This window comes from Hemicordylus capensis, chromosome 2 (assembly GCF_027244095.1).
Source record: "Hemicordylus capensis ecotype Gifberg chromosome 2, rHemCap1.1.pri, whole genome shotgun sequence".
Taxonomy (NCBI): Eukaryota; Metazoa; Chordata; class Lepidosauria; order Squamata; family Cordylidae; genus Hemicordylus; species Hemicordylus capensis.
The window spans coordinates 185845569-185872884 of NC_069658.1; the positions used below are offsets into that span (position 1 = coordinate 185845569).

Sequence of the window (27316 nt, forward strand, 5' to 3'; positions counted from 1 at the left end):
AGCAGCAGTGACAGAATAAGACATGCAATTGACTCAAAAAGTTCTAGGACCCAATTCTGATCTCCCCTTGCACTCGATATACTAATATTTGAGAGTAGTATACAATTAGAACAGTGGAACAGCAGGAGAACTAGAAGACAGCACAACTAATTTCTATGTTTACGCCCACAGCAGTGAGAATTCCACAGGCAAGCACATTACCCTGGAGTCCAAATGCTGCATCTTCAGCACAGCCATTCCCCATTCTCCCTGACCCCAGCTGACACTGCAATACCTAGCTAATGCAGGTGGCTAATGGGTTGGGGAAAGTAAGCCCTCCTCTTTGTCAGTCTCACCTCAAAGAGCAAAGTCAGCAGCAGGATACGTGTGGCCAGGTTGGAAGCCTGTGGCAGAGTAGCCATCTGGCTGATCCACTCCGAGACAGTCTTGGTGTCGCTGGTGGTCAGAGGCAGAGCTGCTTTGATAAGCACATCTGCAGCTTCCCACACCTGCCAAAGAAAGAGCATGTTGTCAGTGAAGCAAAACAGACCCTTTTGATAAACCTGCCTTGATCCAGGGAGCAAAGATATTCACTCCTACAGCTTCTGCTGAGAAGCCTAAAACGTTAAAGCCCCGCAAGTATCAGGTAGGGAAGAAGAAGCCAACTTTTCAGAGGTACTGAGCAAATTCAGTTTCTCTGAAAGCATTTTGAATTACTGCTACACCTTGGCTCTCTCAAGATTCTTCTATCACCAATCAGGGGCATTTCATACAGGAAAGAGTCCATGTCTGCATAACACTTCTCTGTAAACAAAGCACACGTATTGTGTGTACACCATCATGCCTAGCAGACATGTCTATTTCACACCTTTGAGTAGCCCACTGGGACTTCCCACTGTGAGCACACGTGATGTGCAACTACACATCTGCTTTTTCTTTCAAAGATGCGGTATTTATATTTCTATACCACCTAATATATGCATTTCTAGGCAGTGTACAAAGTTAAACACAATAAATGTAAAAACAGTTAAAATTCACAAAACAAATAAACACACATTAAATAGTTTTCAAATTTCACTTAAAAGCCTGAGAAAACAGGTATGTCTTGAGGGTCTTCCTAAAAGCAAACAGAGACGGAGATGCTCTTATTTCAAAAGGGAGCATATTCCAAAGCCCTAGGGCAGCCACAAAGGCGGCCCATATGTACCCATGTGCTCGTCAAATGGCCCTCAGAAGTGTTAGCACCCAGCCCTGCACTGTTTCAATTATCAGACTGCCTCCCAGGATCTCAAATCCAAGGTCTGGCTCATCCCAATATCTATATTTTATCCTCAGCAAGCAGACGACACCAGAACATCAGAAGAAAGAGCAACCCTTTCCCTGCTTCATAACACCTAGCATATCAACCTTTGCAAATGAAGCACTGGGATGTTGCCATACTAAAAAGCACAGGAACCGACGGCATGCTGTCCAGGACTCCTCCACAGTGAAGGAGATCAGGTGGTCTGGGGACCAAATCTCACCTGATTCACCACTTGCTTGAGGATCATATCTCTGTAGTCAGCCCCATTACGCTTGATGGCAGTCATGATGAGGTCACAGACACGGTAAACAGTGTCAGGTAGTTCATCCAGCAGGTGGAAACAACCAGGAAGCATGGTGTCTGTAAAGCTGTGCAGCTCCTCTTGCTCCAAGGGTTCTGCATCCTGGAACTTCTCCAGGCATTTAGCCTCTTCTTCCTCCTGCTTCTCTCGGGCCTTGCGTTCTTCCTCCTCCTTTCGGCAAGCAGCTTCCTAGACAGCAGACACCGCTGGTTATACATAACATGACTTTCATGCTATCGATGACTAATCTGTTCTCCTTGCTCTGTTGCTCTGTTATTGGTGAAATTTGGGCCTGTTATGTAATGACCATGGCTTCTTTCCATAGCTCTGTTACCTTTAGATCCTGTGACTTCTTTACATAAAGCTTCACCAGTATTCCTTCAATCCCATACTCTATGTTAGTCACTGTTTTGATACCTTACCTCTGGGGATTCAGCCCTTTGGTCCATGGGGATATCTTGCCCTAGAGACATTGCAATGGCCCTCATCATCTGGTCTTCTTCAGACATGCTCAGATCCTGCCGCACAACCCAGAAACAACTGAGATTAGTAACTGACCAATGGAATCCAACCCAGCCTCCAGCCCAAGCAAGCCACAGGAAACTGAATGCACCACAATCAAAATGAACTAATTGGCTGACATTTGCAGTGCACTATTCCCTCCAGGGGTGGGGGAGAAGAGCAGGCCCAAGAATATGCATGTGTGCGTAGAATGCAATCATCTGAGAAACAATTTGAAATCTTAGCTATCAAGGGGTCTTACCCTCACAACCCCACCCATAAGTGGTGGAGGATGGGTCAGTAAGTACTCTGTGGCTTGCTCCATGGTACTGGTGTTCAGCAGAGCTTCCATGGCATGCTCCCGAGTAAAGCCCATGTCCATCAGCTGAAAGAGGGATGGGCACAAACAAGATCAGATGCACAAACTGGGAAGCTGTTCCAAGAAATCCCAGCATAGAAGTCTGTCCTGTGTCTGAATGGGAGGTCTTGGCACCAGACTGCTGCTTGTATGGCACTGAAATAAGATCCCTACCTGCTGGAGCTGCTGCTGATTCACTTGGGGCTCCCTTCGGGCACCACCTTCTTCCTGCCCAGCCTCTTCCTCACTGCGCGCTCCCTCTTTCTCCTTGCCAAGACGCTCACGGATGACTGGCTCCCCACGCAGAATATGGCACAGAATGGCCAACATAGACTCAGCCATGCGTCCCCCATATACCTTTAGAGGCTTGCGGTTCCACAAGTTTTTGATGCAAGTGAAGGCTGCCTGCAACACAGAGAAGAGAGCTGGTCTTTCTATTTAGTTCCATTCCTTCGAAGTGCAGTAGGCAGGGTGGGTGGGCAATGCTCTAGAAGTTTGTGTGTTTTTTTAAAAAAGCAAAGATACGCAGAATGCTGAATTCTGCACATAGCAGAAAATTATGTGCTTGCATAGATCTACACAAAATTTTGTGCAAGACCCTGTCTATGGCTACAAACAGTAATTTAGAGTTTGAACATCCAGGACTACTGGATGTATTGCACATCCAAGACTACGGTTAGCAATTACTGAGACAGCACATTATTATTCCCATATAACTGAAATTCTTATTTCAACTAATCAAGAAGATTCTGCTTTTAGCTCTGGGGTCATGGTATCTGCAGACCTATGCATTTTTAGACCCTATAGTGCTTGGTATAGCTAAAGAGGGGGAAAGCCCCAGTTGCTCACCTTCTGTGTTACTACAAGGAAGCGCAGGGCACTGAACTGCAGGTAGTTCTGCCCACCTGGCAGCTTGGCAGGCAAGGAGTGAGGCGACTCCAACACTGTGGTAGGATTCACCATTTTCTCCACCAGCATAAGCCAAGCATCCAAAAACTCTCCTGTACCATCAGGTAGATCTGGATGCTCCAGCCCCTCAGCAACAGGAACCTTGCCACCCATGGAGAGAGCCCAGCTGAAAGTCCTAGAAGAAAGAGGATGAAACACTATACCAATGGAGCATGTGGTTATTAGAGCTGGCCCTCAATATTTTTCCTATAGCAACCCCCTACCCATAGCCCGCATGCATGCACATTTCAGTGATTTGAGAACTACTTTCCCTATCATTCCTTGTGCTGGCTCCATCAACCATTCAGGTAGTCACGAGCTACACTAAAAGGGGGACTGATATCACTAAGTAATACTGTCAAGAACGGAAGCCATAGCTCTCCATCTTCTTTTTAAAGCTATACCACAGTAGACTACTTTCTGTTCCCTGAAGCTTCATGCCCAACTGAAGTCTTTGAAGGTAGACTGTGTGTATATGTGCATGCACAAATGTGCGCACAGCAGATAAATGCTTACTCAAAAAGTGCATTGTGTCCTCCAGAGCACAAGAATTTTTGCAGCATAAGGTGGTAAGGATACTTTCTCTCATCAAACAGCATTGGCGATGTGAAGCCCACAGAGCAGATGAAAAACGTCAGCCTAGGGGGAAAACATGAATTTAGTCACCCAAGCTCTTCAGTCCAGCCCCCAAGATGAACCTACATGATCAAATACTGCACTGCCTACAGCTTGAGAAGAGCAAAACACACCTTTCCTTAAATAGCATGGAGATAATGCCAAGTTACAGGAAACGTGACTCACCGAAAGCGGGGTGTGGGGGTGTAGGGCGGGGGCTGCCAGGAAAGCCCCTTTGTGAGCAGTTTCGTCAGTGCTGAAGCTGTTGACCGAGCAGCAGGTGTGGGAGCAGTAGTGGTGCTGGCAGCATGGTGGCTCCGGCGTTGTCGTACAGGGGAACCCACACACAGTTTGACCAGCAACCCAAACAATTCAGCCAAGGCACGACCTAACCTAGAAGAGGCTGAGATGCAGAGATTGCAGAGTGAGTAACTGTCACTTCCTTACCTGCAGGAACACTTCCTGTTCAATTTGGAGCTCTTCCCACAACCTTACACAAGACACTCCAAGAACTGAAAGCATCATTGCTACACTAAAAGGAAGAGTCATATGCTGTATCTTCTCTCTAAACACCAGACTGAAAATGAAGGCAAGTAGTAAAGTGGTGCATGGAAGGTCAAGCTACCCATGCAACGGCAGAACTAGTGCCATAATTTTTAAAAGTTTACTGTTGAAAATAAAACTATACATATTTCACCCAAGAGTCTTATTTCTTAACAAAATGGAGCACTGGTTACTCACCGTGAAGGCTCCTTCTTGCTGTTGAGTCCAAGGGCGTCTCATGTGTGGGTTATGCGATCCCATGTGACTCTAAACAGCAGGACTATGCTAATTAGGATAAGCTTTTTAAGGCTGGGAGGAGCAAACCCTCTTCAGTTCTTTTAGGCCAAGAGGAGACAAGTACGACAAAGAAGCAAAGTTCTAAAAAACACGCCAAAAAACTGAAAGAACTGACTGTCCAAGGAAGAGGACGCAAAGCAAAAAACTACGGGGAAAGTTTTTCCTGTGGTATACTGCAGAAAAACAACTAAAAATATGCAGGTCATGTTGCCAAATCAGTAACCAGAAAAAAGAGTCTGCAACCCCAAGGTCCCTGGAAAGTAGGTGCTGGTGTCAAAGGGTGGGTCGAGACGCCCTCCGACTTAGCAGCAAGAAGGAGCCTTCACAGTGAGTAACCAATGCTCCATTCTCTGCTGCTGTAGTCCAAGGGGGTCTCACATGTGGGGACATACCACAGCCCTAAGTCTAACAAGGGAGGGTACACTGTGTGTACTCTGCAGGGCATGCCCACTGGAAGACTCACCTTCCAAAAGCTGCCTGAGCAGAGGCGAAGGCGTCTAATCTATAATGTTTAGTAAAATGTGGAAGGTAGCTGCCAGGTAGCTGCCCTACAAATATCCTGGACATGAGTGTTCGTAGAGAAAGCTGCAGACACTACTGGGGTGGGCGAACATCTTAGTGGGTGCCCTGAGATTCTGTGATTCGTAGGGCAATGCTATGCATGCCTTCAACCACTTGGCTATGATGGTAGATGTGACAGGCTGGCCCATAGAACATGACAAGAATGAAATAAAGAGGGACTCTGAAGTTCTAATATGCTTTGTCCGTTTAATGTATACCTTAAGGCATCTATGGACATCAAGCTTGTGCCAGGCCTTTGCTGGGTGAACTGGCTTAGGGGGGAAAGGGGGCAATATAACATCCTGAGAGACATGGAAGGGTGAAGCCACCTTAAGTAAAAAAAAAGGGGTCTGGAATGAGTTTTACAGAGTCTGCATAGAAAATACAAAGGTTTGTGTGTACAGATAAGGCACTGAGTGCAGACACCATGTGCCGAGGTAATGACTATGAGGAACGCCAATTTAAAGGAGTGTATGTGGAGTGGAATCGTGGACAGAGGCTTGAAGGGGTGACCCTGGAGCGCCTTTAGGACAGTATGTAGTTTCCAGGTGGGAAAATGATGGACCAGCAGAGATAACAGAAGAATAGCACCCTTCAGAAAATGTTTCAGTTGAGGATGGAGCTGCATGGATCATTGCAACGTTCCTGAGATGAGGCCCACCAGCAAGGCGGCCTGGTATTTCAAGGTGTTTGCAGATAGTCCCTGGTTCAGCCTGTCTTGTAAGAACTGCAGCAGGTGTTTCATGGTGGCTGTTCTCTTGGGCACTCCATGATGTGCTGACCATCTCAGGAAGGATCTCTTCACGTGTATTGGTAGATCCTATTAGTGGATGGCTACCTGGATGAGAACATCATGTTGAGTGTAGCCAGTAGCCGTGTTGTTTTAGGATGCACTGTTCAGTTTCCAGGTGGCTAGCCTTAACCAGCCTGGATCTGGGTGCCACACTGGTCCTTGCTGAAGAAGATCTGGCGTGGCTAGGAGTACCAGATGTGGTTCCGTGGACAGGTTGGTGTCCACAAACCACGGGCTCTTCAACCAGAACAGAGCCACCAGGATGAGTCATGCTTTCAGGATCTTGACTCTGCGAAGCCCCCGTGCTAGGAGTGGGAGGAAATGTGTAAAGGAGGCCTTCTGGCCATAGCAAGGAGAGCGCGCCCACGGCTTCCACTTGATGGCATGAACTCTCGTGAAGAAACAAGGAACTTGAGCATTGACTAGGGTTGCAAAGAGGTCCACTGCCAGAAGGCCAATGTGTTCCATGATTTGTTGGAACTGTCTCGGATTGAAATTATTATTATTATTATTATTATTATTATTATTATTATTATTATTATTATTATTATTATTATTATTATTATTAATTCAATTTCTATACCGCCCTCCCAAAAATGGCTCAGGGCAGTTTACAAAGAGAAGTTAGTTATAAGTTTATTCGGTCATTGACCAGCAAATACAAAGAGAAGTAAAACAAATAAGATGGCTCCCTGTGCCCAAAGGGCTCACATTCTAAAAAGAAACATAGGACACACACCAGCAACAGTCACTGGAAGTACTGTGCTGGGGGTGGATAGGGCCAGTTACTCTCCCCCTGCTAAATAAAGAGAATCACCATGGTAAAAGGTGCCTCTTTGCCCAGTTAGCAAATGCCATTCCTTTGCAAGCAGGTCTGAGTGACTCAGCCAGTCTGCTACTGTGTTCAGGTCGCCCTGTATGTGATGAGCTGCCAAGGATGCCACGTGGTGTTCTGTCCACTGAAAGAGTAGGACTGTTTCCACTTGCAGAGATCTGGACCTGGTTCTCCCTTGGTGATTTATGTGTGCTTTCACCGTGATGTTGTCCGTGTGGATGAGGACATGACGGTGGTGAATCATGGATTGGAGCTCACATAGGGCTAGTTGAAGGGCCTTGAGTTCCAGCCAGTTTATGCTGTGTTGGTTCTCCTGTGCCAACCACTTGCCTTGAGCAGATTGGTGTAGGCATTGGGCTCATCAGTTTCTCTTGCTGGCATCCGTCGTTACTATGACTCCTGGGGGGGCGGGGAGTTTCCAGGAATTCCTTGTCCGCAGACAAATGTAGTGGAGTGATCCACCAGTGTAGGGAGTGGAGAACCTGTGGCATCAGGACTACCCACCTGTTGGACTTCACCGTGATGTTCTAATGAAATGGCAATAGGAACTACTGCAGGGGTCTCAGGTGGAAGCGTGTCCACAGGAATGACACCAAACTCGCCACTATGAGGCCTAGAAGCCTGGAGAGGGACATAAGGGGAAGAAGTTTTAACCGGAGGACCTGGTAGACCTTAGATTCCAATGTGTGTCTGCGTTCTTGTGGCAGGAATAGTTTGTCGCACTGAGTGTCTATGAGAACTCTGAGATGAAGTATCTGATGAGCTAGGTGTAGTTGGCTTTTAATTCTGTTGATAAAAAAGCATGGCTGTCGAGGACCTGTAGCATGGACTGCAGGTTATCTTGGGCTATCTGAGGTGATGAAGACTCAATCAGAAGATTGTTCAAGAACCCAAAAATTCTCATGCCTCGGAGCCGAAGCTGTGCAAGTACAGGAGCCAGGACCTTTGTAAACATGAGCGCAGCTGACTAGAGGCCAAAGGGAAGTGCTTTCTATTGGTAATAGACCCCTGAGTAGAGGAAGCGAAGCAGGTGGTGACTGTCATGGTGGATCGGTATGTGTAAATAGGTCTCTTTGAGATCTATGGACAAGAGGAGGTCTAAGTGGTGAAGTGCCTCTGCGATGGAGCGAAAGGATTCCATGCGGAATGTGTCCTTGTGCATGAAGTGGTTCAGGTGTTTTAAGTCCAAAACCACTGGGAGGGAGCCATCCTTTCTGGCACAGTGAATATTATGGATAAAACTCCTGTGCCTTGCTGTTGTAGGGGAATGGTTTCCACGGCTCCTATTGCCAGAAGGTGCCGAATAGTGTCCTGCAAGTCTTGATGCTTGTGCTGCCAGCAGGAGGTTGGAGTGGGGAGGATCTGTGGGGAGGACGGCTGGTCAATTTTATGGAGTAACCCTCTTTTACGGTGGAAAGTACCCACAGGTCTGATGTGGTGGCCTCCCAAGCGCACCAGTGTGAAAAGAGGCGACACCTAGGGGCACCTCCCTCCCCTCCTCATGCCCGTTGTTTTGACTGCTTGGCCCGGGTATCGAAGGATGCCCTGTTCCCAAAGGCCAGTCTGGTTGTTCTAGATCTACCCCAATAAGGCCTTGAGATCGAAAGCCTCTGACTCCACATCCAAAGGGAGACCGAAAGGAACAAGAGGGTTGAAAGGATCGTCTCCCTTGAGGGCGGTCCTGTTTTTTGGAGAAGGAAGGCATGGATTTCTTTTTATCCTTAGATTCAACTAAGATGTCTTTTAGTGCAGTGCCCCCAAACAATTTTTTCCCATTGTAAGGGACAGCAGCCAGGTTGGTTTTGGAAGCAGCATCCACATGTCAGTACTTTAGTCACAAATTCTGGCAGCCCATCGAGGCTGTAGCTGCCCTAGATGCAAAATGCAGGGAGTCAAGAGTAGTATCTGAGATACAAGCCTGTGCCTTGTATAACTTGAAGAGTGTTTGGCACAATCTAACTGGATCTGAAGGAGGATCTTGAATTAAATCATCCAGCCAGATCAGGGATGCCCTCACAACCATAGAGGCAGCTGTAGAGGCCCTCACTGACAATGCGGTTGACTCGTGTGAGCGTTTCATGGCCCCTTCCATGTGCTTGTCTGTGGGGTCTTTAAGAGGTGATTCTCCGTCCCTGGTCAGAATGGAACCAGAGATCATTTGTGAGACAGGGGCACCTGTAGGAAGTGTGAAGAGCTCACCCCGCTCTTGTTGAAAGGTATAAAGTTTACTGGCCACCTCATTATCCCTTTTTGTTCTGCCGCTTCCATGAACTATTTTGGAAGTGCAAGATACACGTTATTAGGTTTTGAATCCAGGAATACCAGAGAACTTTAACTGGTTGGTTGGGCCTCCTGGGAGGAAGGAGGGGAAAGACCCAGAGCGTGTACCATTTTGGTCATGAGGGGTGCCAAAACAATGGCTTGGAAAAGAGTCTTAGAGGTTGACTGGAGATCCTTGTGGAGGCCTCCGCAGAAGTTCAGTGGGCAAGAACCTGGTTCCTCCAGGGGTTGGGGTCCTGGGGTTGTAGGAGCCTGGTTCAGAGAGTTCAGAGGCATGTGGACTCCGTCCTCTGTTTAGATCTAGATCTCCTTTTTTAGATTTTTGTTTCCTCTTTTTCTTTGCTTTTTGCGGGGCTGGCACCTCAGAAAGGGAAGAAGCCGGACTGGAAGAGGAGGAGTCTCGTTTGGTTCGCTTTTCCTTTTAAATTTTAGTTTTTCATATCTCTCTAAGGAACTTGCCAACAAGTCCTCAAACCATGAACCCCAGGCAGTTGGCATGTCCCCTGGTAACTGTGCTAACAGCTGGTCTGAGGGAACATTTTAGGTCAAACTAGATTACCTCGAGGGGCCCAGGGCAGGAGGGATAGAAGTTTCAGTAGGACCAACTTGGGCCAAGCTCACCGGGTCAGTAGGTGCTGCTGTAGCCAAGCTCCTAGTCACCACTGTGCGAGGAGGCTCTATTTGTCTTGAGGCTGCTGGACCTGCTCCTGTTCCCTTGGATGGTGCCCCCGTTCTTGCCAGCGTCATCCTCTCTGGGGACTTCTGGCCGGAGGAGAATGCCACTACCAGCGGGATCGTGCCTGCTCGGCCTTTCGCGTGCCCCGCGAGACCTCGAGGCATGCCAGCATGGTTGGAGGTCGGCAGGAGAAGCCGAGGGAGGGGGGGGGAGAGTGGTGAAGAAGTCGTTGCTTGGGCTGCTTCCCCGCCCTCCCTAATGGCAGCTGGAGGCTCTGTTTGCTCTGGAATGCTGACTGGTGGTGGCCGCACGTTCTGGAGAGCTGCGTGCAGAAGCTGGGCACACAGGCAAATAAGGCCACTGGAGTGGGTTCGTGGCTGCTCTGAAGGCCCTCAGCAGGCCATGCTGTGATCTCCCTCTTGGTACTCATATATGAAATACCCTGCCAGCCCTTTCCATGCAGCAAAGGAGGGGAAAGAGGCAAAGAGAGAGAGGAGGGAGAAAACAATCAGAGGGGGAAGTAACAGGGAGGAAAAGCCAGGAGAAAAATCAAAACTGAAACTGCAAACAGAAACGGAAAACTGAGTAAGAGCTGCCTTAGAGCCTTGCAGGACTAAAAGAACTGAGGAGGGTTTGCTCCTCCCAACCTTAAAAAGCTTATTCTAATTAGCATAGTGCTGCCTTTTAGAGTCACATGGGATTGCATAACCCACACATGAGACACCCTTGGACTACAGCAGCAGAGAAAAGCACATCAAATCCAAAGGATAAAAGGTAGCATGTACACAAATTATGAAAGTACATCACACCAGAAAGATCTATGAGCAAGGGGAGGTGGAGAGTGTGAACTATTGTTAACGTAGAATTAAAAAGGGAAAACAATTATTTAAAAAAATTAGCTTCCTTGACCAAGCCTATCGCTCTCCTCCTGGGATGGGTCAATTTCTCTGATAAAGCTATTTGTCAGATTCTAGAGAATTTTTGAGATCTTGGGATGATTTCCAATGTTTGGCTATTTCTAATTGTGCTGCCACTATTAGAAATTAAGTTTTGTGAATTATAGTTTTGTTTGAGTCTCCAAAGATCGATAAAATAGATAACATTGGATCCAACTAAATGTGAGAGCCTATTTGTAAGGAAACTTGAAAGATTTTACTCCAAAAATAGTGAATTGTAGGGCAAGCCCACCACTTATGAAAAAAGAACCAATTTCTCTGCAACCTTTCTAGAACTTAGGAGATAATGACTTATTGATGCGAAGTAAGTGTAGATGCCATTGGTGAAAAGACTTAAGGGAGACCTCCTTGATAGAAGTTGATACTGAATTAAAAGGGCATCTTTGCCATACTAAATTCCACAATGATTTATTCTTTCTTTCTCCGGTTTCCCCAAGTCTATTTCAAACCAGAAAAGGAGCCACTGGAACAATAAATCCAATAGCTGCTGCAGATTTTCTCTCTGGTGCGGAGTTATGTATAGACATGTTTTCAAAGAACGTCAAAGGACAATTAGATTATGGAATACTAGCAATTTTTCTCAGGAAGGAAGGAAACAAACAATTGAAGCCAGGAAAGAGGGCTGTCAGAAAATTTCTAATAATTACTCTTTGGTCAGAGGAGACCCTCTGAGGAAAAGATCTTAATTCTATAAAGATCCTTGGTTTCCCATGATTGGAATTAGGCATATTTATCAGAGTTCAAGAACTAGTGCCATGATTCTCAAGTCCTATATAGCTGCTATGTTATTACTATTGCTACAAATATTTATACACCACTTTTTAACAAGAAAAGATGCCTCTCTGTTCTGTTAGCAGGGTTGAGTATTCCATTTGAGCTCTAATTTCTTAATGCTCCCAATATTTTCCTACTCTCACCTGAAAGGAGAGGTTTGATCTGTTTGATCCTGGCTGCCATAGCTGGGGTGATCTTTGACTTCCCCTTGGGATCAGTGGAACTGGGCTCATCGGTTTCCATTGGTGCCAGAGTGTCACCATCTAGGCCAATTCCTTCTAGTAGGCCTTGAGCAGAGGCCTCCATGCTCCCACTTGCCACTGCTTCTGGTTCACCATCTGCAACAACAAACACATTTATAAAATTAGTACCCTTGAGTTCTGCCAGTTTAGGTCAAGCCTGCTTAGTTCCCACAATCCAGTTTAGGAGGAATCCAGAGTCCATCCATTCAAATAGAAATTCTGGATGAAGCTATCACTTTGAAATACAGAAGTTCACCTCACTACCACAAAATTTTCCAAATGGACTTTAGAGCCAAGAAAAACAGAAATTGAACTGGCAAGTGAAAGGTACATATATACCAGGGATGACTAACTCAAGTGGGCTGGAAGGCCAAACCCACCTACAGGCCATGTTGTTAATTTTTCTAAATACATAAATACCACCTGAATTTACCATAGCATCAATTCCAACTCAGACACTAACATATAAAAACATCAGAAATATGCTGATGCTGAGACTTACAATAGTAGTTTCTGTTCGTTCCCCTTGCCCTGCTAAGGGCATCAGTACCCCAAAGATAGTTCAGTATTTGGAAGAGTGCCATGGGCATAGTGAGGATGGTGAAAGCTTGTTAAGGCCCTTAGGCCTTATATTTGACACTCAGGGCAAGCTGGCTAGACACCAGCAGAGCCCTCGTGCCAACTGTAACCATGCTCATGTTGCACTGCACAGGGATTGCAGTATCTTGGATATGCATCATGATATGGATCCATCTGAAAGAAGCAACATCTGCTTTCAAAAGTCATACCTGCTTTCAAACAAGTCATACCTGCTTTTTTGGCTCCCTGAGTGGTGTTTGGAGCTGCTTTCTCTTCCTTTGGCACCAGTTTCTGCATATCAGCCTGGCCAAATTCACAGCCTGAAGGCAAACTGAAAGCACAGAAAGATGGTAAGATATTGCTAGAATAGCACGCAAAAGAGCAAGCAATCTGGAGCAAGAGAACAAGCTACCCTTCAAGCCTTCTGTAACATGAATTACCAAGGGCAATGGTCCTAGACATTCTTCCGTCAGCTGAAGAACCTATGGGACCGTGGACTAGATCAGGCCCCTCTTGCCATTCCCTCTCCTGTACCCAATTAGTTTGGCCCCATACAGCTTTTGGACCGACAGGAACAGCAGAGCTGGAACTGCTGGATTAACCCATTTGCTAGGTCAGAGCTCACTTCAACTACAATAAATTCTTCCCCAAGCGGTTGGCTCCAAGGAACAATGGATAGGGGAAAGAATGTTCCTCACTTCTTCCTTTGCCTGCCTGGGATGAGAAGTACAAAAGCTCCCATTTTGATACATTGTCTCACCAACTGATACTTACATGCACTCACCTGATTCCCAATCCTTTCTAAGCAAAAGGGATCCAGCAAGAAAATTCTATATATTTGATCAGGTCCACTGAACAGTAGTTTAAGATTGTTAGTCCTCCCTGTCCTAAGAGGTTCTTGTGATCCAAACAACTACTTGGAAAGTTATCAGCCCAGTTGCTGTTCATCTCCATCATGACAAGCAAAATAACCAGACTATCACCTTCAAGCAAGTCATGTGACATACCTGTTTGGTGTGCAGAGTGACAGCAGCACAGTGCTTTCCCATACTAAGGAACAGTAGAGCTGGCTCAGCTTACTCAGCACACTCAAACCCAACTGCGAGCCCCACTGATTTACCGAGATGGCTCTGATTTCACTCTGTAAAGGAAGGGAGATTGCATGCTACTGAGTGGTGTATCCGTCAGGTCAAGAACATCTCACCAACAGAGCAGAAGAGCAGCTCTTACCTGACCCACTCGGCAGGTATGCACAAACATCATGATGTAAGCATGGGCAGCAGTCAGGGCATGGAGTAATGGTGTAGCCTGGGCTGAGAGGGTGGCATCAGCCACGTTGCCAGCACATGCCAACTCCCGCAGCAGAACCGAGCCACCAGGCGCCTCAATGGGCCGGTGCAAAGGCTCCAGGGAGGAAAGGATTGAGTCCAACTGAAGTAGTCCTTCTTGCAGGACCTTAGGTTCGTGAGACAGTGTCTAGGAAAGAGAAGAGAGACAGTGCCATCCATTAAACTGAGCACAGTAGGTGGAGATCTCTGCCTCAAAGCCAGTCACTTCAACACACACTGGTTCAGGATATTCAGCTCACAGTAGCAGCATAACGGCACTGCAAGTGCATGTGAGACTTCTAGAAATGCCTCTAACTTTTCTCAGAGATATGTTAGGGCCACAAGATTAAATCTAGTGACTATGAAGTCTCAAATTAGCAGATACAAAAGCTAAATGTTGCCAACTAACCAGACTGGAACCTCTGCAAAGCTGCTCACCCACTGGCCCATGAGTGTTCTTGGGAACATACACACTCAAACTCAACCTCTAAGCCATAATAATTTCAACATTAGAGAGCTTCATTTGATTACAGTATATTTTAGGTGTACAGTAGTTTGCCCAAGTCAAGAGGTCACAGCATAGTTCCTCTTTCCACTGCCTACTCAACATTACGTTTAACTTCCTCTGCTTTATGACATTGTAGTCTGAGTTATGTGGTCTAGACCAGTGTTTCTCAAACTTTTTGGAGTCAAGGACCGCTAAATTCTTCGTGCAGAGTTTCAAGGACCGCTACATTCTTCATGCACAGTTTCCCGGACCAGCAGTTAGTAAAGGGGTTTCAAGTCTGTCTATCTATCTATCTATCAGACTTCTGTACTGCCCAAAACTTGCATCTCTGGGCAGTTTAGAATGAAAATAATATAAGCATTAAAATAATTAAATTTGGAATCTTTTGCAAACATGGAATATTAGGGGTTCTTAACCTTGGGTCCCTCAGTTAAACTCCCATAACCCCCAACAACAATGGCATTTGGCCATTATGGCTGGGGATTATGGGAGTAGAAGTCCACCAACGTCTGGGTACCCAAGGTTGAGAACCCCTGAATCTAAAAGCCTGGGTGAACAAATTTGTCTCCAGTATGTCTGGAGTGGAGGTGCTTGTGATTACTCAATGGAGAGGGGATGTTGGGCCATTAGAAAAATTCAAAAGCTGCATGGGGCCAATGAAAACAACATACAAGCAAGCCCCACTGATGCAAGAGGGAAACAGCGTTCCCTCTCAAGGTGCCTCAACCACAACAGGCAGCTCGGTTTCAACCAACCAACCTTTGGCTGCAAACAATGAGCATGCAAGAACCAGCAGCCCTTCAAGTGGCGCCCACTGCCATACTTTTTCCTCCATGCCCCCGCACCGCATACAGTTTGAAGCTGTAAAGATAGGGAATAAGATAGCTGTAGGAAGATCTCAGCAGCACGTGGAGGCAAGGCACAAGAAGGGTCCCATGCCTCCGTGATACTCTTCCTCTTCCGTGCCATGTGCAAAATTGAGGAAGTGAGTGCCTTGATTTCAGTTGGGGGAGGGTTGACTCCCAGTCAGGGACCGGCACTCAACCCTTCGGGGACCGGCAGCGGTCCAGGGACCGGTGGTTGAGAAACACTGGTCTAGACTGCCCAGACCTCTGTAATAACAGGAATCCCCGCTACATTACTCATAAGGACACCCTACAAAGGCTGATCTACATCAGAGGCTATATATGATATATGGGTATTTGATACAGTTATGGGTATCAAGCACCAAGTATACTGAACCAGAAAAACACTCCTCAAGTTCAAGCAACTCCTCAACTGCCAAAGTACATCTTCCTGAAGAGAACCAAGTTTTCCTCATGCGCATGTTGATTGGGCCAAGAGGAAGGCTACTGATCCATTGTTCACAAACACACACAGTCCTAGGAGCTTCTCCACTGGTCAGCAAGCCATGGATGCAAGGGGTGCAAAGCAACAACGCTTGCTAGAAATACAGCACTCCAATCATTACCACCTTACTGACAGGGGAGCACCCTCAAAAGGAAGTGTGTAAGGAGAGGGAACGTGAACAGGTAGAATGTCATGAGTAAAGGTGGATGCACAACACATGGACATGTGCAAACACCCCACTCAAAACAGAGTCATAAGAGCCATTTGACCTAAAAGCACATCCAATGCACCTCTTTTCTATCTACAGGCATCCATCCAATGTTCAAGAGCAGAGAAAAACCTTACTACCTGCAAGGTTCTGGGTATAAAAAAATGAATACAGCAGCTAACCAGTAGAAGGCTCCAAGATGCTGCCACAACTTACCCACCATTCAGCATTCAAAGTAATCAGATTCATTGTTGTGTTACTAGCCAAGCATGCAAAGCCCTTTCCTTCAGCACACACTTTTGCTATGTGCAACAGTGGGACACAAGTCGTACCACTGACCAAATGCCCCAGGTGCTGGAGATGACAAGAGTTAGTTGTGAATGCACCAACTGTCTGCCGCTACAGGTGGATGTTTCCAACATTAAACAGAAAGCCAGGTTCTAATGGAAGCAGAGGCCAAGGCAAGGAGGTAATTTCTGAGCAAGGCCTTTGGAGATGACATAAAGTTATTTGTCGGTAACACGTGTTGCATTACTGTGTCTACAAAGTCAAGGCTAAGAATTACAAGATGGTGACTGCAGTTCTCTATGTATTTACCATATTCTGATAAAGTTTACACAGCAAAAGGAATGAGAAAGTGGTTCCTTGTCCAAATAATCCCAAAGTCTAAAAACACACCACAGACACCAACAACAGCCACTGGAGGGATGCTATGCCAGGCCTAATTGTGACAATTGCTATCCCCCCACTAAATATAAGAGAGCCACCACTTCAAAAGCCACCCTCTACTCATTTAGCAAGGGTTCCTATCCCTTCAGCCCTTGTAGGACATACTTGGGAGGAATTTGTTGGTAGGAAACAGATCAAGTCTCATCAGCAGTATACAGTATTACTTATGGTTGATTTAGCACTGCTCTTGTGCAACAAATCAGAGTCCACATAGAAGAGATAGACTAGACCCACCTGGAAAGACACTATAATAGAACAAGCTTAGATCAGCAGCTACATTTGTGCTAATCAGCAACAGTAGAGAACATACCTCAATACTTTTTATTCTTCTGCACTATATGTAAATGCTAGAACAGAAGTTCTAATATTGCTGCCAAAAGTACAGTAGCCTGTTTGTAAGTTTTACTTCCTTGATTATGGTATCTTTTAAGGATGATGCAATGTATACTATTTACACAACTCAGTTGCTAAGGAGCTTGCCCAAGAAGCAATATTCATGACTGGCTATTGAGCTGTGGAGTTGCTACTGCCTAAGCAGTGGTGTCACTGCCCTTAATCTTATTATTTCTTAAAATACTGTCAGCTTCCATGTAAGTGCAGAAGTAGTATAAATACCAATGCTTAAATTTCCAGTAAAGAAAAAGAGAGACAACATGGCTCAAGTCTGTCTACGAACAGTACCCTTTGATTTGGTGAGTAAGGTAAAGGTCAAGTGCAGTTGAGTTGGTGTCAACACCTGGTGACCACAGAGCCCTGTGGTTGTCTTTGGTAGGATACAGGAGGGGTTTACTATTGCCTCCTCCCGCTCAGTGAGATGATGCCTTTCAGCATCTTCCTATATCACTGCTGCCCGATATAGGTGTTTCCCATCTGGGAAACACACCAGTGGGGATTTGAACCAGCAACCTCTGGCTTGATAATAAAGTCATTTCCCCACTGCGCCATTAGGTGATCTGGGGGTACTTGCCCCAAATGTGTATATCTCGACTTAAATGCTGAAGAAAATTAGCAGATCCTTAACAAATTCAGAGTACACCTAGGATTAATCCCAGGGTTAATCCCTGTTATTGACCACTTATGCAGGGGACAAAGCCTAGTGAGCCCTCGCACAAATTATGCCCTGGTGGACACACACTGAGGACACCCATGATGATCACCTTACAAATACTATGCACATACCCCAAAACATGGAGCTGCCCCCACAAGGAAGCATTTCCACTGGCCTCTCTTTGGCCACCTGTTTGATTCAGTCTTGCTAAAAACAACTTCTTCCAAAAACTGCTTTGTCCAACAACTGAAGTACAGTTTCATCACAAAAGCCTGTAATCAGGGTTGAGAGTACTAACCTACACCTAACTAGATGCTAAGATGGAAGAAAGAATTCTGCACCAAGGCAATCCAGGTTCCAGAAACCCAAAAGTGAAAGAAATTGGTACAACTGGTGTAAATCATGCAATTCAAGCAAATTTGTAAGATTTTTCTTATTGCTGCACATAACTTAAGTGGCTTTTGATGATCACATGGAGCAGTAAGAAAAACTAGCAGGGCATTGAAGCCCTGCCCCTTGATCACTGGAAGCCTTATTCTGCAACTCCTGACTGAGATTTCACCAAGCCCAGAGCTGCCTGCATACCTTCAAACAGGTCTCTGAAACCCGTAGAGTTAAGTAGCTGGGTCCTCTGCACAAGTAAAACAAAACAAAGATTTCTGCAAAGCTGAATAGTGCAGCTGGCATTTTGCAAATTGGCTATACTCCAGCAAAACTGCAACATATGCAGCCTACTATGGTGTAATCTTCCCAACATGAACTCTGTGAGCATGGCTGTTTAGATACAGTTTAGTCCCCCTTTTTCCTATTCAAATTTGAATCTCTCAAAAAGACAGATGATTCTATCCTGATGATGGAATCTTGATATACTGATGCTTTTATGGATATACATAGGAAAACACTGTACATGACCACAAGGCATGCTGGGAAGAGATGCAAAGGTCCTCTGTCAAACCACATTTCCCATAGAGTCCTATTGCTATGGAAGGGTTTCTGAGCCTCCTGCTGCGCCCCCCCCCCCTTTATCTTGTTTTTAAAGAAAAACCACTCTGTCTGCTCTAACAGTACAAGTACAGATAGCAGAAACTTCTGGTTGATGCATTTTGGGGAGTGAGAGTTAAGAGTAGGATTTCCAGAAGCTTGCATGTACTTCCAACTTAGTGGCAGCGATAATTACCTTCTGGAAAGGGAAATGTTGTATTCTCCTCCTTACCAATATGGATTTGCAGACTCCAGCCACAGCTTGGCAGGCTGCTGAGGTGGGGAAGTCGATAGGCAGGTTGGGCAGGCCCAAGATGGTGACTAGGGGCAGCAGGCCCTTCTGATTTACAAACTCCTGACAGTGGTCATCTGTTGTGTTGTTGCTGAGGATTGACTCCACAAATTTCATCTAGGAGAAAAAGAAGAATGAAAGGAGGGAATGAAATAGTTTACTCCAATACAAAAAAAACTGATAGGTTGCCCAAAGAGATAATATAAATGAACGTAGCAGAGCAAAGTATTAGAGAGCTCTAAACGTAGTAGTGGGAAGAATCTGTCAGGAGAATCCTGGACCACCCCTACACCACCTTTCAAGAGATACTACATTATGGTTAGGAGGAGAAGGGTTGGTTTCTTTCTTTCAAAGTCTCCAAATAACCTCCTGTGGATAGTTGGTATGTCAAAACCAAACAAGTAACATGTAAGGACAGGTCTGTTTTGACATTCCATGTTTAGTTTAAGGATACTCCTCCCCTTCTCCCCCTGCCCCGTTCCCTGTAGAATCAGCACAGACCATTCCGCAATATTCAATGTTTTTTTAAAAAAAAAAAACCTGACATGTTACGATATTACACTCTCACCCCTCCTGCCCTTCTATAGCTAGAATTTATACAGCATTTAGTTGCTAGTTTATACATCCCAGCCTTCGAAGGTGGCTGCTTGCAGCCAGAAGCACAAATACCAAGATGGCTCCTGGAAGCATCTTAAAGTGACTTTAAGAGTCATCCAACTCATCCCAGCAACATGGCTTGGGAGATGGGAGACAAAGAGGGTGCCAGCTTTGAGGTTTTCTCTAGATGCAGTGGAGCAAATCCTGCCACGTTTTGCCTCCCAAACCTTTTCCTGCCACAACCCATTGTTAGAAAACTCACCACATTGAGGATGTAGTCCATGAGTGGGATGGGTATCCGTTCTTCTGTCCCGACCACCCTATAAAGGAAAATGCCCATTATCTCAAACAATCTGAACATTCAGTTTGGGGCCTCTGGACACTCACAGATGGCAGAGAGACTAGCTAAGAGCCACTTACAGCTAATGGCCACTATTTCATAGCCAACTGAAAGAAATTACGGACATCTTCGCTCATCTTTCTCAAACCAGACCGAGACATGTAACATCCAGCTACTGAATCCTAGTCTTCATGCAAGCTGCCTCTCATTAAGGTTTTCCAAATGGTTAAACTGAAAAACTGGGAATGCCACCATCCATCCTGCCTCTTTCAACAAAAAATCCAGAGGGCAGCCCTGCGCCAGGACTGCGGCAAAACCACGTCTAAAGCAACTCAAAATGCATCGTAGGAACAGAGATGCCAGTATTGAGAAAATATCGGAATGAGGCTGTTCTGCCCATCTTGGCCGCTGGCCCTTGAATTGGATTAAGAATGGGAATGTGGCCGGGGCCATGAATGGTCGGCTGCCAGGCGTCATGGAGTTCTGCAGCAAAATGGAGCTGGGGAGGGGAAGAGTTGGGCAGTGACGTAAAGAGCATGCTCAGTGCAGGGTTTGGTAGGAGAAGAAAGAGAAGAGGGAAAGAAAATCTGACACAGCAAGGAGGGGCCAAGCAAAATGCTGGGGTGGGGAGGAGAATGAGAGATATTGGGAGCTCTCCAGTCCCACCAGGCACCTGCCACATGGCAGCAGGCAAGCCAAAAGGAAATCCGGCCCTGCAAGTTTGGCCAGAAGAAACATGGCCGCTTCCCTGGAGTTAGGAGGAAGTTTAACTATTTCTAATCCCCACATAGCGAGGTCCGACTTCCACTCTAATCAAGGCATTGTGAAGACAGTGAAAGACAACGACAACTTTCAAACAGTCTTCTTTGTAAACTGGGATCCTCGAGACAGCAAACAGCTGGGTCCAGCGCTCCTTAAAACCAGCAAACTACTTGTAAACTAAGATTGTCCATGCAATCTTTCCCACTTACTGAGCTCCCCACCCTTCTCAAAAGTGTCATGCTATCTCCGGGCCAGCTGGCTCCAAAATGCAGCACAGCAGCTTCCCCTTTGCTATTTCTCCCTCAGCTCCACCTAGCACACAGTAAGCACACAAAATACCATGTAGCCAGGAGTTGATGGGGTTAAGAAACCCCATAGACAGGAAACCTCAGAGTTCACAAGTTTACAAAGGAACAGCTGGCAGGCACTCAGAAGCTGCTGCAGAGCTTGCCAAGGGAAGACTGAGCCAAGAGAGCCTCTGAGCAAGGCCTTCAGCATAGCTGGGATCAGGGTGCCAAGGAGCACACAAAGCAATGCCAAAAGTGCTTAAAATGACCCTCCAACCAACACGCAATCTTGCCCTAAACCAGCCCAAGTAAGGGGTCTTCTTGACCTTAGAACCAACACATTCCCTGCTGAATGCATCAATAGAGAAAGCTGATTTTAGCTCACAAGAACCCAGAACTCTTTCCATTACCAGCTTTGCCAACGTCCCAGCATTCCACCCGTAAACTATAGAAAGCCCACATAAACATGCCATGGATCTGCCTCAATCTAGGTCATATCTACAAAAAGGCACATAAATTATGGACAGCAATCTGCAGGAAACACATTTTAGTAACCAAAATATTTTTCCCCCAGCACCCACAAGAGCCGTAAAAGAGCAAGAGAGGCTAGCAGCCTGATCTTAAATACATGTACCACCAAGTTAAATAGTACTTACTCCTGTGTACAGAGGATTGAGGCCAAAGTCTCTTACCCAGGACTCCAATATATAAAACTCAGTTAAAACGAGCAACACTGGGAAGTACCACCCTTTAGGAGGTCCTACCACTTGTATGAGAAGCCCAATTCAATAACTGCATCACAAGGCCACTGAAGAGGACAATGTGAAAGTCCGCTGTTGCAATTTGGCAGATTAACCAAGTTCAGAAACAAGGCTCAGCCAGATAGGAGCCTTTAATAGGTAATGCTTTATGAGTTCTTAGATTGTATCTATCCATCACCTTGAACTAGAATTCTTTACATACTTTACATATTAAGAGAGCCAGCGTGGTGTAGTGGTTAGAGTGCTGGACTAGGACCGGGGAGACCAGAGTTCAAATCCCCATTCAGCCATAAAACTAGCTGGGTGACTCTGGGCCAGTCACTCCTGTCTCAGCCTAACCTACTTCACAGGGTTGTTGTGAAAGAGAAACTTAAGTATGTAGTACACCGCTCTGGGCTCCTTGGAGGAAGAGCGGGATATAAATGTAATCATCATCATCATCATCATCATCTCCAGCTTATTTAATCAATGCACATCCTGTTCTTCAACACAAGTGATTTTAGGATGGCTCAAATTTTAAAGCAGAAACTAAAAATACAGCTTCTATTAGCGACTGTTTCCTTTTTACAAGAAGAGTAACAATAGCTATATTCCACCCCATCCTGCAGGGAAAACTGAGCCCAGACACAGCGAGTAGTGAAATACTGTTTCAACTCCACAAGGATGATGATGGCATGAAGTAGAAATAAATATCTCACACACATTAACTTGCAAGTGGGCTCCATTTAAATCTGCAGTGCTTATTTCTCAGGGCACATAAAAATCAGGATGCAATAGGCAGGAAATATGTGAGTGGAAAACAGGCTAGAGAAGAAACATAGGAAAAGCTAACAGCACCACTTTGATCAAGGACTATGACTTCCGGTGCTGCCTAGTGAATTTTTACAATTCCAGGGGTTGTAGGGGTGAGGGAGGGGAAGCATGTAGCTAGGCTGTCAGCATTTTCCTTATCCATTCTATAGTAAACTACTTCAACACATGCTAGGGAAAGACATCCAGAGAACTGTTCACAAAACTGAGGTAGCAAGTGCCATGAATCCAACTGTATAACCTGCTCTCTACCACAAAAAGCCTTGGGTAAAGGAGTATTAAGTTAGACAGTGTCCCAGTAAAACAATTTGGATGTTTAGCATGCTTTACTGTCTATACCACCATTATTTATTTTTGTCATAGAAAGCCAACCCAAATAGCAGATTTTCTGATTTTGTCATCTTCTGAAAGCTCAAGCATTGATTAATTTCCAGAAGAGGAACACTATAAAAGTAAACGTGAACAGCACTGGAACGAAGAATGGAGCACTGGTTCACTCAGTGAGAAGGCATCTTCTTGCTACTGCCTCCAAGTTATGTCTCAGTATGGGTTATGGCTATCCACGTGGCTCAGAGGCAGGACTATGCAAATTAAGTCGAAGTCTTTAAGAGCCAGGGGAGCATGGCCCCACCCAGTTCTTTTAGGCCAAGAGGTGAAGAGTACCTCAAAGATACACTGGTCAGTAAACAAGCAGAACCACAAACCATGACAAAAAACAAACCCCAAAGCGCAGAGCTCTGACACCCTGTGGGCCAGAGTGACCACTATGAGGAAGGCAAGCTTTAAAGATAGGAGGCGTAGTGGAATGGACCTCACTGGCTCGAAAGGGGAAGCCTGGAGAGCCTGAAGGACAGTATGCCACTGCCAGGTAGGGAGATGATGCCCACTGGGGAAGAGAGCAGAGTTGCCCCTCTGAGGAAACACTTCGTGAGGATACTGTTGCAGAGAGTGTTTGGAAACCCGTGAGATGAGTCCCACCAGGGATTCAGCCTTGCATTTTAACATGCTTGCAGAGGGTCCCCATGGAGGTATTGGAGGAGGTGCCTCATGGTAGCTGATCCGCTGGGGAATGCATGCTTGCTAGATCATCTTAGGAAAGCCCTCCAGGTATGTTGGTAGATACTACTTGTTGGAGGCTAGCATTGTGCCGAGCACTTTGGATGAATAGCTGTGCTGTTTTACGAAGCGCCGTTTGGTCTCCAGGAGGCTCACTTTGACTGGCCTGGATCTGGATGACACACAGCCCTGCTGAAGGAAGATCCTCCATGACCGCTAGCATCACGTGTTCTGCTGTGACCAGGTTGGTGAGTTCTGACAAACAGGGTCTTTCTGGCCAAAATGGAGCCACAAGGATGACTTGTTCCTTGGGTTTTACTCTCTGAAGGACGCGGTCAAGAAGCAGGGTCAAAAGAAAGGCGTACAGGGGACCCTCCAGCCAATGATCTGAGAGTGCACCCACCACCTCTTCCTGAGAGAAGGGAAACCGAGTGAAAAAACACTGTAGCTTCACATTGACTGGAGTCACAAAAAGGTACACAGATGGCTGGCCGAAGTGTGTCATGATAAGGTGGAAGGTATTGAGGCTCATCTCTCATTCCCCTGAGAGAAGTTCCTTTTAACTGAGCCAGTCTCCCACCACGCTCAAGTCTTCCCTGTATATGGTGGGCTGTCATGGATGTCACATGCTGCTAGGCCCCCTGGAACTGAACTGCAGGGATCACAACCTGGCCCCCACTGGCGATTCATGAGCGCCTTTGCCATGGTGTTGTCTATGCGTATCAACACGTATTGATGGACTGGAATGCCCAGAGTGCCATCAGGATCGCTTGGAGCTCCAGCCAGTTGGTATTGTGCTGCTTTTCTTCTTTTGACCACTTTCCTTAAGCCAACTCATGGAGGCAGTGGGTGCCCCACCCTTACTTGCTGGCACCTGTGGCAATGATGATCCAGGAACTCCTTTCCCACCAAGAGGTATGGAATAGTCATTCCCCAATGCAAGGACCAGAGTACCAGAGGTGTCAGGGTGACCCCATTTGCTAGATTTTACTGCAATCTCCAGATGGAATGATAGAAAAAGCCACCTCAGGGGCCTCAGATGAAAGTGTGCCCATGGCACCACCTCTGTTGCTGGCACCCTGTCAGTCCCTGTCTGAAGTGAAGGAGATTTTAGCAACAGTTCATGCAGGTAAGCAAATATCCCTACGCCCAGGAGATAGAGATACACTAGTACTGGTGACCAAATTATTGTACATATGTTAGGTACTAAGCTTCTTTAGGTCTACTGCAGTTAGACAGTTGAGATGTTGTAGGGCCCCCACAATTGACCTTAGGGACTTGAAGCGGAATTTCCACTTTTTGTATGTAGCGGTTGAGAATTTTAAATCCAACACCACCCATAGGGAGCCGTATTTTTCGGCAACTGTGAAAATGGAGTAGATGCCATTGAACTGTTGGGACATGCTCTATGGCCCCTGTTGACAAGAGATGCTGAATTGCCCCTATGAGACTCTTGTGTTTTAAGGGTAGGCGGGAGTTGGAGCTGGCAGGAAGTGTTGAGGGGGATTCGTGTCCAGCTCTTATGGAGTAGCCCATCTCAATGGAAGTGAGTACCCAGCAGACAGAGGTGGTGCAGTCCCAGGAATGCAAGTGTGCGGAGAGGCAACCACCCAAGAACACACAAACTCCGCATCAGAATTGCTGATTAGACTGCTTTGGGGAGGGGGGGTGTTGCAGGCTGCCCAGTTTCCAGAGCCCTGTATGGAAGGCCTGGATCTGTTCCAGGAGGAACACTGTGACCTGAAACCTCAATCCCTACCACCAAAGAGGGACAAGGAAGCAGGAGCAAAAAAAGGGGGTGGGTGGTGAGTGGGGCTGAAAAAACAACAACAAATCTTTATATACTGCTTTTCAACATCCAGTATATTGGGATATACTGCTTTCCAAAGCAGTTTACATAGAGAAAAAGCAGTCTGAAAACCGAAAACAGTCTTCTCCTCTGTGTGCACTCTGGCTTACATGTCGACGAGGTTTACATTTGTTTTTATTTTTTGACTAAGAGGATTTCTTTTAAGGCCTCATCACCAAACAATTTCCCCCCATTCAAGGGTATTGCTGTGAGGCTGCTTTTGGCAGTAGCATCAACCTGCCAATATTTCAACCATAAATTACAGCAGCCCATTACTGAAGTCATTGCTGCCCATGATGCAAGGCTAAGAGAGTCAGCTGAATCATGAGTGCACCTCATGGTCCCTTCCAGGTGTTTATCAGTGGGGGCTTTTAGGGCAGGCTCCCCGTCCCAGGGGAGGACCGATCTCAAATCATCCCCACCACCAGAGCATCTGTTTGGCTCAGAGGGTGTGTGTGTGTAGTAATAGATTTGTTAGCTATTGCTGAATCCTTTCTATTGGATGTGGGAAGTTTTCATTCCACCTTTGCTGCCTCTATGAAAACAAATGACAACTTTGGAATTGGAAGGGCCACATTATTCGCTCTTGGGCTAGGAAGCACCACCCATACTTTTACTTGGTGGCTGGGATTCTAAGGCCATGGTAGGATTGAGCCCCCAAATATGTATAGACTTTATTCATCAGTGGAACAAAGTCCAAATAGCAAAAGGTCTATGCAAAGCCTGTGAACCTTCTGGTTCATCAGACCACTCCCCTTCTTTGTCTTGGTGTTTAGTTCTGGCACACCAGAGGGGTCCCCTGGACCCTCTGGGGAATCCTCCACTGGAATGGGCTCCTCATCCAAGGGGACAATCGGTCCCCGGGTAGATGGAGGCTTAGCCAGAGGGTTCTGAGAGATCCCGCTGGTGGGGGGGACCCCTCTGGTACCCTGGGGGTGGGCCTTCTAGGGTCAGGCAAGTCAGGTCCCAAGAGTTCAGAAGAGCATACATTCTTTTCTCTTTTGCTTAGAGCTAGACTTCCCCTTTTAAGAATTTTCAAACATGTTTTGTGCCTTTTTCCTGTGCCTTTTTAGGGGCATGGCTCCCTGAAATGGAGGTGGGAGAAGATGGTCTCCTCCTAGCCTGCTTTTTAATTGGTCATAATGTTCAAATGAGTGTGCCAGCATATCTATAAACCATGAACACCAACTAGGTGGCATGCCTGTAGAGCCCCCTGGCCTTGCTGGGGTAGGGAGGGAAGCAGCAGCAGCAGAAGGCCCAGCCTGTGCTGAGCTCACTGGTTGGTTGCCTACTCTTAATGTGGCGTTCCTGTGACCACCGTCCTTGCTTCCAGGGAGGCCTTTGCAGCTGGCTCCTGGCTGGTTCCTGCACCCTCCGGTGTGGCAGTAGCCTCTTTCATTGGCAGCTCGGCGCTTGTCCTTTGCCATGCCCAACATGCCACTGGTGGAAGCAATGGTGGCCAGCAAGGAAGCTGGGTCATTCCGAGGAGCTGCATTCTCCACAAGGCTCTGGAGAGCAGTGGAGGTGCTGCTTCAGCTGCTGTGGCTCGAGCTGTCGAATGATGGGGGAGTGGAAGGGAGGTGGCTGCCTGGTCCACTCCCCGCCCCCCCAGCTCAGAATCCCCCTTTTTGCAGGCGTTTGAATTCACGGCTAGATAGCGGGAGATTGGGGCGCTCTAAGGCAGTTGCGGTAATGTGGTCTCCTAGGTGGCTTACTGGCTTCCTGAATGGCCTTTGGAAGGCCTTGCTGGTGCTTTTCCTTTGGGACCCTAATGTGAACTTTGCATTTAGCTTAGTCCATGCAGCAAAGGGAAATAAAGAAGACAAGAAAAAGCAGCAGAGAGAGGGTTTGTGGGGTAGGAGAGCAAAG

At 46.5% G+C, this 27316-nt stretch overlaps 1 protein-coding gene across 9 annotated transcripts in view; it reads right to left on the minus strand.

The window, feature by feature from the left end:
* The window catches only part of HUWE1 (HECT, UBA and WWE domain containing E3 ubiquitin protein ligase 1), a 170422-nt gene that overhangs the window by 67386 nt on the left and 75720 nt on the right, over positions 1 to 27316 (minus strand). For 6 of the 9 annotated variants that reach the window (XM_053295035.1, XM_053295030.1, XM_053295029.1 and 3 more), the window contains 14 exons: positions 19845 to 19902; positions 18890 to 19102; positions 13772 to 14017; positions 13549 to 13682; positions 12772 to 12872; positions 11864 to 12058; positions 4192 to 4408; positions 3907 to 4029; positions 3292 to 3526; positions 2617 to 2847; positions 2347 to 2469; positions 2006 to 2101; positions 1503 to 1772; positions 336 to 488 (listed from right to left, as the gene is read on the minus strand). In XM_053295035.1, the coding sequence (XP_053151010.1) occupies positions 336 to 488; positions 1503 to 1772; positions 2006 to 2101; positions 2347 to 2469; positions 2617 to 2847; positions 3292 to 3526; positions 3907 to 4029; positions 4192 to 4408; positions 11864 to 12058; positions 12772 to 12872; positions 13549 to 13682; positions 13772 to 14017; positions 18890 to 19102; positions 19845 to 19902 (2395 nt within the window). Of the gene's footprint in view, positions 1 to 335; positions 489 to 1502; positions 1773 to 2005; positions 2102 to 2346; positions 2470 to 2616; positions 2848 to 3291; positions 3527 to 3906; positions 4030 to 4191; positions 4409 to 11863; positions 12059 to 12771; positions 12873 to 13548; positions 13683 to 13771; positions 14018 to 18889; positions 19103 to 19844; positions 19903 to 20002; positions 20340 to 27316 lie in introns of those variants that run through there. The other 3 variants (XM_053295032.1, XM_053295031.1, XM_053295036.1) reach the window with 2 other exon arrangements.